At 58.7% G+C, this 8847-nt stretch overlaps 3 protein-coding genes across 3 annotated transcripts; all 3 read right to left on the bottom strand.

The window, feature by feature from the left end:
- Positions 1 to 38: 38 nt before the first annotated feature.
- Positions 39 to 2757, bottom strand: RBMX2 (RNA binding motif protein X-linked 2). The gene is made up of 6 exons (XM_057397974.1): positions 2717 to 2757; positions 2470 to 2585; positions 2317 to 2368; positions 2119 to 2248; positions 1783 to 1968; positions 39 to 897 (listed from the first exon to the last, which is right to left on the bottom strand). The coding sequence occupies exons 1-6, from the start codon at positions 2719 to 2721 to the stop codon at positions 478 to 480; spliced, it is 909 nt and encodes a 302-aa protein (XP_057253957.1). The 5' UTR covers positions 2722 to 2757; the 3' UTR covers positions 39 to 477.
- Positions 2758 to 2868: 111 nt separating this feature from the next.
- Positions 2869 to 5343, bottom strand: RAB33A (RAB33A, member RAS oncogene family). The gene is made up of 2 exons (XM_057397984.1): positions 5112 to 5343; positions 2869 to 3344 (listed from the first exon to the last, which is right to left on the bottom strand). Exons 1-2 carry the CDS (start codon positions 5331 to 5333, stop codon positions 2892 to 2894), a joined length of 675 nt encoding a protein of 224 aa, XP_057253967.1. The 5' UTR covers positions 5334 to 5343; the 3' UTR covers positions 2869 to 2891.
- Positions 5344 to 5560: 217 nt separating this feature from the next.
- Positions 5561 to 8822, bottom strand: MARS2 (methionyl-tRNA synthetase 2, mitochondrial). The gene is made up of 3 exons (XM_057397983.1): positions 8618 to 8822; positions 8115 to 8449; positions 5561 to 6805 (listed from the first exon to the last, which is right to left on the bottom strand). The coding sequence occupies exons 1-3, from the start codon at positions 8820 to 8822 to the stop codon at positions 5627 to 5629; spliced, it is 1719 nt and encodes a 572-aa protein (XP_057253966.1). The 3' UTR covers positions 5561 to 5626.
- Positions 8823 to 8847: the final 25 nt, after the last annotated feature.

Raw genomic sequence — 8847 nt, 5'->3', positions numbered from 1 at the left:
ATGACACCAGGAAACAAATGCTGCTCCAAGGTGACCGCTGAGTTAACAGGTAACGTTTTAATAAAAGTCATTTAAACCAAAATGCAAACCAACAGTAAACAGCTCCACTGCAGCAGTGCAGCCCTGGGGATGCAGCACAGGATCCAGGCATGGTGCTGGACAGTGCTGGACCCAGTCCCGGCATATGAGGCCAACAAGGTACCAGCCTGTCTCTCCCAACAGTGCACAAGGGGGACACCTCTATAGACCCAGGTATTTTGGGAATGGGATGCTGCTGCTGCTCCCAGGGACCACCTCCACAATGCAGTGCAGCATCCTGATGAGAGTCCATGGCTGCAGGAAGGGCCAGAGACAGCAACTAAGGAATGTCCTGGTCCACACCACAGTGGTGAGGAGAGCCCTGGCCCAGGAGGGAACAAGAACCCAAGTGGAAGCGGTTGGAGGTCCCTGGGGAGGCTCCAAGCAGGTTCTGGGGTGTCAGCAGCGGCTGGAACCCCTGGTGGAGCTGCGCTCCCGGTGCCAGAGCTCCCGGGGGCTGTGCTCCCGGGCCCGGCCACCCTCAGGACATTCTCCCCGGCGGCTACCGAAACACTCACCCCTCCTGCCAGCCTCCTCCCGCCTGCCTTCCCACAACCCGCCTTGGCCCCGCTGCTCCTGGCAGCTCCTCTCCCCTCTCCTCTCCAGGGGCCTCTGGTGCCTCCGCTCGTCCTCTTCCCGCTGTGTCCTGCTTGCAGGCTTCCTCTCGGAGCCCCTCCAGGGCTGCTGGCTCCCGCTGGCGTAGCGCTCGTAGGCTGGGTCCTCCTTCTCCTTCTTAATCTTGATCCTGGGATGTGCCTCCTCCACGGACGGCGCTCTCTTCCCAGGCTGGGAGCTCGCCTGCGGCCACTCCTCTCTGCTCTCTGCAATACACGGTTTGTGTCTGGGATGGACAGTCCCACAGGCACCACTCTGACTCTCCAGCTCCCTCCCATTTAAGCTCTCCCCCTCCAAGCTACGCAGCCTTCATCCCCCTTAGTGATCCCATTCCACTTCCAACCTTGATGCTTCTCTCCTCCAGCCTCAGCCATCCTAATTCCTTCTTTAGTGCTCACCAGGTTGTGTCCTTGCTGTAATCACAGGTGCATGCTGCCCAGCAGTCACTAGCAAGCCACATTAAGCAGCTCCTACAAGTCCCTGCTTCTGGCACCCCGCTTGCTCCAGCTAGGGTAACTTTTCCAAGATCTCTGTTGCATGGATGAAAAATAAACCCAACAGCTGCTAAAAATGCATCACTGCAGCTGCATGGGCTGGTCCTTTACATTCGTTCAAGTCACTGTGGAGGTACTCTATATTTCACAAAACCTGCTGCAGCCCCTAAGAACAGGAGGTATTCAGGCGCTCGGTTGGGTTTACCTTGTGCTGCATTTTTAGGTGCACTTGGGGCTAGAAAGAACCTTTGAAGTCCACCCAGTCCACACTCCACCCGCCGCCTTTGACTTCAGCTTCCAGCCACAGAAGCTTCTCCAGATCTGCTGCTTTATGTTCTGTTCAATTAGGTTGTCTCACACAGGCCACAATGGCCATCCCATCCACCTGCAGCACTCCACTCATACAGCAGCAGCATTCAGATGTGAAGTGGTGCTCTTCCTAAGCCTTCCCTCTCCATGCTTCCCAAAACACAGCCCCCCCCTCCTCTTTTCAAGAGTCCACCCACCCTCGGTGCTTCCCTGAGGAAAGGGCCCTCTCAAGGCCAAGGGCTCTGTGCAGAGGCTCCCACTGGGGGTCAGGGCTGCAGGAGCACACCTCACCTTTTGGCTTTTTTACAGGCACACCATCATCTTCTGACAGGGAATCAGAGGACGTATGAGGTGGGGTTTTAACTCCACAACCCTTTGCATGGAGGTTTTTTGTAACATCATCCAAGTCATCAGAGTCCTGGGGAGGCCGATAGTTGGCCACATGGTCCACTCGAATTGTCCTTCCTTTGATCTACGAGGGGAGTCCTGCTGTTAGCGAGGGCACAGCCCAGCTCCCCACATGCTGTGGGTGGCGAGGGCTCCTGGCTGATGTGAGGCAGCATTACAGGAGCCACACGAGGGTGACACACAGACAGACCTGCTTCCCAGGCTGCTCCCTCACCTTGATCCCATTGAAGTTATCAACAGCGAGGATGGTGCTCCTCTGGTCCTCATAGCACAGAAAGCAGAAGCCTTTGGACTTTCCGGTCTTCTTATCCCTCACCAGGTTGATGTTGACGACCTCCCCGTACCTGCAACACACTCCTGAGCACCCGAGGCAGCGGCAGGGGCGTGGCGGGCCTGGGGGCTGCGCACTTACTGCGAGAACACGCAGATGACATCGCCCTCTGTCAGCTCGTAGTGCAGCCCGCCTGCGGGGAAAGAGGCAGGGAGGAACGGGACACGGGCACTGCGTAGGCCCTGGCCCGGACCCTGACCCGGACCCCCCAGCCCCAGCCCTCCTCGGCCGTACCGATGAAGATCCAGGCGCTGTCCTTGTACTCCGCGTGCCACGAGACCGCCTCCTGCACGCCCAGCTCCGCCTCCCTCGCGTTTAGCTCGTTGATCAGCTTCACCTTCGTCAGGGGGCTGAAGGCGGGGGGCACATTCAGCTCGGGGACGGGGACGGGGACGGGGACGGGGACGGGGACGGGGACGGGGACGGGGACCAGGCCGCGCACCTTCTCCCCCCTTCCCTCCTCCGCGCCCCGCACACCTACTTCATGGCGGCGCCGCCGCACACTGCGCATGCGCGCAGCCGAGCCGGAGCCGAGCGCAGCCGAGCGTAGCCGAGCCCGAGCGCTGCCGAGCCGCGCAAAGCAAGACCCAGAGTTGCCTGGAGCCGCAGAGACTTTATTGGGATGAACGCGGCCGGGGCCGTGCCGCCGGTCCCGCTCAGCACGGGCAGGTTTTACTGCTGGTGGTGTGCGCTGGCTCCAGCCTGCGGGCCTGGCCCGACCAGCCCTCCAGGTCCCGGCAGGGCGGCGAGCGCTGCGCCTTCAGCCGGCAGGCCAGGCACATGAAGATCGCATCCACGTTCTGGCTCTCCTTAGGGTCCTTGGCCGAGGTCTCAAACAAAAGCATATTGTGAGCGTCGGCGAATTTGAGGGCCATGCTGGATGGCACTTGGATCAGGTCTTTCAAGTCACACTTGTTGCCAACGAGCACCCTAGGGACAGTGGGGGACACCGCATGCCCATTGCACTCCTCAATCCATGTCTTGAGGTTGGTGAAGGACGACATCTTTGTGACATCATAAACAAAGACGACAGCATGCACATTGCGGTAGTAGTGCTCCACCATGCTCTTCCGAAACCTCTCCTGGCCAGCTGTGTCCCACACTTGCACCTGGGAAGCAAAGCAGGAGAGAAGGAAGGCTGCGGGAGCGCTGCGTGTCGCCCTGAGGCAGGCTGCTCACCAAGCTCCCTGCAGGAAGATGTGGGATTGCTTCCCACAGGCCCTTCCAACCACAGCACCTCAGCCTGAGGAAGCGCAGGCAGTGAGCCTTGCAGGGAGAGGCAGTTTACCACATGAACCAGGATCAGTGGATGAGTTACACAAGCTTTTGTCCTACACTGACAGTGCCCAAGGCTGTATGTGACAGGGAACATGCTTATGTAATTCCACCAAGCAAGCACAGCTCATCTAGTAAGAGAGAGATCCCTCAGCACTTGCATTTACAAGGCCCTATAGGGACAGGCCAAGGGGAATGGCTTTAACCTGCCAGAGGGGAGACTGAGATGAACTCTTAGGCAGAAGCTCTTCCCTGTGAGGGTGCTGAGGCGCTGGCACAGGGTGCCCAGAGAAGCTGTGGCTGCCCCATTCCTGGCAGTGTTCAAGGCCAGGTTGGACACGGGCTTGGAACAAGCTGCTCTAGTGGAAGGTGCCCCTGCCCGTGACAGGGGTTGGAACTGGAGGAGCTTTAAGGTCCCTTTAGCCCAAACCAGTCTGGGATTCTATGATTCAGGAAGCAGTGCTCCCTGCTTCTCAGCCTTTTCCCAGTACACTTGGCCAACCATCCCCACCACAGAAAAATTGCACAAAATACTTCTCACAAACATTCTTGAGCCAAATCAGGACATTCTTCCACCTAACCCTATGCCATTAAAGAGAACCCCAACAATTACACAGAGGTCTGTATAGAAGAGTTAGGGCAAAGATGATGGGGAATCACCTTTTGTGTGAGACCAGCAGGAGGGCACGGAGCTCTGCATGGCTAAGAGGAGAGACAGTCATGCTGCTGTCTAAAGGGACCTCAAAAGCCTGGAGAAATGCACTAACAGCACCCTCATGAAGTTCAACAGAGAACTGCCAACTCCTGTCCTGGGGAAGAACAACTCCATGCCCCAGGACATGCTGGGGAGCACCCAGCTTGGAAGTGGCTTTGCAAGACAGGACTTGGGGGTCCTGATGGACACCAGGTTGGAGGTGAACCAGCAGTGTGACCTAGCAATGAAGGCAGTGAGTAGTACCCTTGGCTGAACTACACAGTATCACCAGAAGGTAAAGGATGCACTTCCAGGTTGGATGGAGCTTGGAGCAGTGTGGTCTAGTGGAAGGTGTCCCTGCTCGTGGCTGGAGCTGGATGAGCTTTAAAGTCCCTGCCAACCAAATCAGGCTGGGAATCCATGAATTCAGCCTATTCTAATGCTGCTGAGATGACACCCTCCCCGTGCTCGCCAAGAGCCACCTGCAGCATTAATACCGCAGCTGCGGAGCCCACTGTCTCCTGGCCTGGCAGTCCACAGCCATCTGCTCCTGAAACCACACTGGTTTCTGCACAGCTCATCCTCGGCTCCACCTCTCCCATGGCACAAGAACTCTCAGGGCACTCTGGGGCCGGAGGGCAAGACGGCCGCGGTGCACCCTGAGCCATCTTGAGCTGCCAGCTCAAGCAAACGCCATAGGCAGTGACAAGGCAACAGAGATGGGCTCGGAAAGCATCTCTGCAGCACGGGGAGGAGAAACCATCCCTGCTCCACTCCTCAGAGCTTGGCTGGGGATGGGAAAGCCCCCAGGAGGTGTTCAGCACCTGGGGCAGGGCCCAGGACAGGGGATGGGACAAGCGATGGGGCAGGGGATGGGGTAGGGACTGGCCGGCGCTGCCGTGCCCACCTTGATGCGCTCCCCCTCGATCTCCACCGTCTTCTCGCGGAAGTCCACACCGATGGTGGCCTCGGTCTGCCCGGGGAAGGTGCCCCCGCAGAACCGGAAGGTCAGGCACGTCTTGCCCACGTTCGAGTCTCCGATCACAATGATCTTGAAGATGCGGGTCTGCACGTACGGCTCCAGAGAGGAGTCGGGGCCCGGCGGCCGCCCACCGACCCCCGCCGCCATCCCGCGCCTCCGCTTCCGGCAAGGCACCGCCCCGCGTACCGGCCACGGCACAGCACGGCCACGCCCCCACACCATGTACCGCACCTCGCTGTCACCCTACCCGTCACCCGCCCTCCCGTGGCGGGCAGAGGCCTGAGCCGGTCGCCTGGGCAGCGCAGCACAGCCCTGCATCGTCCTGGTTTCCCCTCATCCACTTCATACCCCTCCAAGAGATGGGAGGAACGTGCTTTAAGAAAGACAACATTCTCTGGAATTCCCGGAGGTTTTTATTTGCAGGAGCTCTGTGCCAGGGACTATGGCCTCTTGGTTTCTCTCTGATGCTCCCTTGACTTCTCTAGTCTGTGAAATAAGACGCCAGTATCAGGTCCAAGCTGCCTCCCCTCAAAGGGACATGGCTTCCCACTGTAGCGAGGTAGAAACGTCAAACTGGAGAGAGCTCTCTCTTGTGGCTCAACAGCCAGCCTGGACAGCAGCTTGTCTGCAGTGTGTGGGATCACGGGCTGCAGTAGAGTCCCAAAGATGCGCAGGCATTCCAGAGTGACGTGGATGATGGTGTCAAGCCAGAGCTGCTCAGCAGGGTCTTTCCGGTCAAGTTTCCACGGCCTGTGCCTCTGGAAGAAACTGTTGGTCTGCCTTACACACAGGGTGATACATTCTAAAGCCTTGTAGATCTGGAAACCCTCAAAGTAACCAGCCACCTGCAGAGGCAGAGAAGCCACGGATGTCAGGAGCTCGTAGTCTTCAGCAGAAACTCTGCCCGTGCCTGTTGCCTCCCTGGAATCTGAGACCTTTGGAAAACAAGACTCTGAGAAACAAGGGTAGGTGTTGCTGGGGTTAATGCTGAGGGCTGTGGACCGATTCAGAAGCCCCCCAAGTGCATCTGCCAGTTCTGAATTCACCACCTTAAGTACCTTCTCATGGTAGTAATCACAGTCCCGCTCAGGCACACCCTGTCTTAGCAGGAAGTACCGAAACCCATCCACAGTGTACTGTTCCATACAGGAGAAGGGGTCAACCATGTTGCCCAGGCTTTTGGACATCTTCTGCCCGCGGACAGTCCAGTGGGAGTGCACAAGGATCTGCTCAGGGGGCTGCAGCCCCGCTGCCATCAGCAGAGCTGGCCAGTAAACAGCATGGAACTTGAGAATGTCCTTGCCCACAACGTGGTGTGCAGCCGGCCACCACTCCCCATGGGCTGTGGGGTAGCCCACCACGCTCAAGTAGTTCACCAGGGCATCTACCCACACGTAAATAGTTTGTGTTGGGTCACCAGGGACAGGGATACCCCACTGCAGCCGGCTGCTCTCCCGAGAGACCGACAAGTCTGGCAAGTCCTCTTCCAGCCAGCGCAGCACACGCTGGTAGAAAGGGTCAGGGGAGATGGCGTGTGGGTTCTCCTGGAGCCACTTCCACAGAGGATCCCGGAACGCTGACAGCCTGAACATGTAATTCTCCTCTTTGGTCCAGTGCACCTGGGAAGGTAGGAGCAGAAAGAATGACAGTGGAAATGTGCCACAAACAACTTCCCAATTTGCAGGCAGCGTTCTCAGCAAACGGCTGTCCCACATTCCCTCTGCCTTCAGGTGTGCTCCCAATACACATGAACCCCCAGCAGCCTTCTACGACCAGCAAGAACCTGCTCTCCCCAGACACCCCCTGAGGCCTCAGGCACTTGGGATGGCTCAGCAGCAACTTCTGAAGGTGCTCATGCCCCCAGGGAAGGAATACCTGAATACCTTCCTGCCTGCCAGGAAGGTATTCTGCCTTCATCAGGCAAGAATTACAAGCATAGTTATGCAATAAAAATGAGAAGGCAACATAACATAGTTAATTACTGCTCAGGAACACCCCGGGCACATGCTTTGCCCTTCTCCTGGGCGCTACTTTCCTCCTTTCCCCCAGTTGAAGCATTTGTGCATCTCAGCTGCTAACTTTGTTAGCCTGTCACTGTGTTACAGCACTGACAGCACTCCTCTCACACCACCTTGCAAGACCTTCTCTCCCCCATCCACACTGTTTCTCTTGGACAGTTTGCCAGGCAGCTAAGGCAGGTAATTGTCCTCAATTTGCCTCTGAAGCCTGCTGACTCTATTTTAGATATAATAATTTCCTGGGCTGAAAACTTATCCCTTTTCTAACTACATTAGGTGCTACACATCCCTTTCTGTGTGAACCAATACTCGTGTGCCCCAGCCTCATACAAATATCACAGGAGCATAACCTCTGCCTACCTCTGAAACAATTATCTGCAACTGCTGGATTAAACCACGTAAGTCCTGACACCCCAGAAAATGCAGTGGCAGAGACTCCAGGTCAGGCACCGCACTCCTGGCTGCATCACTGTGCAATCATCTCGCCAGAGCACAGGCCTGTAGTGTTACAATGGTTTATGGAGGGCTGAAACCCACATAACAAAACCGACAGAAGCTGTCCAGAAGCCAAATGGCAAAGCAGAAGTGACCCCCCCCCCCCCGCCCCGAACACCTTCACCCTTCTGCACAGCAAACTCCTCTCATCACCACCTTCAAACCCCGTTTCCAGGCCAGCAGACTGCAAAGCCAGCCCCAGCTGAATCCTTCCCATGGCTGAAATGTGGGGCTTTGGCAGTGCTCCCCTGCTCCCCACACACCACTACAGACACAGAGAAGACATTCCGCGAGATACGGGCAAGCCTCGGCTGATGTAAAGCACAAAAGGCCGCAGGAAGCTTTAAACACCCCCAGATTTGGCCACAGCAAAGCACCGAGCGCTGTGTCCGTGGGAGCGGGACGGCGCCGGTACCTGATGGCCGCTCTCCAGCGACACCTTGCAGGGGCGCCCCTGCGCATCCCTGCCCTCGGCCAGCTGGCTCTCGGGCAGGAAGCACTCCTCGGGGGTACAGTACCAGCCCTCGTAAGAGCCTTTGTAGAGGGTGCCGCCGTCCCGGAGGGCTCCCCAGAAGCACTGCACAGCTCGCTGGTGCCGGGGCTGGCTGGTGCGGGTGAAGTCGGTGAAGGAGACGCCGGCCTGGGCCAAGGCCTGGCGGAAGAGGCCCGAGACGCGCTCGCAGAGCTCCGGGGGCGATGCTCCTGCGGCGGCCGCAGCCTGCTGGATCTTCAGCCCGTGCTCGTCGGTCCCTGCAAGGGCAGCGAGCGGGGTGCTGCAGAGCGGGGGAAGCGGGAGCAACCACCCCCCCACGGGCCTCGGGACACGGGGAAAGGGAACAGCCCCGTGGGAGGCGGGTCAGCCCCGGGCACAGGCAGAGGGCGCGGGGCAGCCGCGGCGCCCAGCGGGCGCGCACTCACCAGTGGAGAGGCGGCTAGGGCCGGCGCCGCGGAGGCCGCGGTGCCGATGCAGTGCGTCGGCGAGCAGTGCGGAGTAGAGGTGCCCGATGTGCGGCGGCCCGTTAACGTAGAAGATGGGCGTGGAGAGCAGGAGGCGGCGGCCGGGCCCGGTGCAGGCGGCGCGGCGGAGCGGGCGCGGCAGGCAGCGGCAGGGCGGTCGCAGCATGGCGGCGCCAGCAGGGACACGGCGG

Source organism: Pezoporus wallicus, unplaced genomic scaffold (assembly GCF_028554395.1).
Source record: "Pezoporus wallicus isolate ANWC-B61680 ecotype Strahan unplaced genomic scaffold, APGP_CSIRO_Pwel_v1 contig_11994, whole genome shotgun sequence".
Taxonomy (NCBI): domain Eukaryota; kingdom Metazoa; phylum Chordata; class Aves; order Psittaciformes; family Psittacidae; genus Pezoporus; species Pezoporus wallicus.
The sequence above is the reverse complement of the archived record's forward strand: the minus strand, read 5'-3'. Positions and strand labels throughout refer to the sequence as shown.

Coding starts and splice junctions, on each gene's coding strand:
- RBMX2 (XM_057397974.1), bottom strand. Junction 1,969..2,118: donor ATAACTTCAATGGGATCAAG/GTGAGGGAGCAG, acceptor CTCCCCTCGTAG/ATCAAAGGAAGGACAATTCG. Junction 898..1,782: donor TAAAAAAGCCAAAAGGTGAG/GTGTGCTCCTGC, acceptor TGTATTGCAGAG/AGCAGAGAGGAGTGGCCGCA.
- RAB33A (XM_057397984.1), bottom strand. CDS start 5,333: ATGGCGGCGGGGGTCGGTGGGCGGCCGCCGGGCCCCGACTCCTCTCTG. Junction 3,345..5,111: donor TCGAGGGGGAGCGCATCAAG/GTGGGCACGGCA, acceptor TTTGCTTCCCAG/GTGCAAGTGTGGGACACAGC.
- MARS2 (XM_057397983.1), bottom strand. CDS start 8,822: ATGCTGCGACCGCCCTGCCGCTGCCTGCCGCGCCCGCTCCGCCGCGCC. Junction 8,450..8,617: donor CCCTAGCCGCCTCTCCACTG/GTGAGTGCGCGC, acceptor CTGCCCTTGCAG/GGACCGACGAGCACGGGCTG. Junction 6,806..8,114: donor CGCTGGAGAGCGGCCATCAG/GTACCGGCGCCG, acceptor CTACCTTCCCAG/GTGCACTGGACCAAAGAGGA.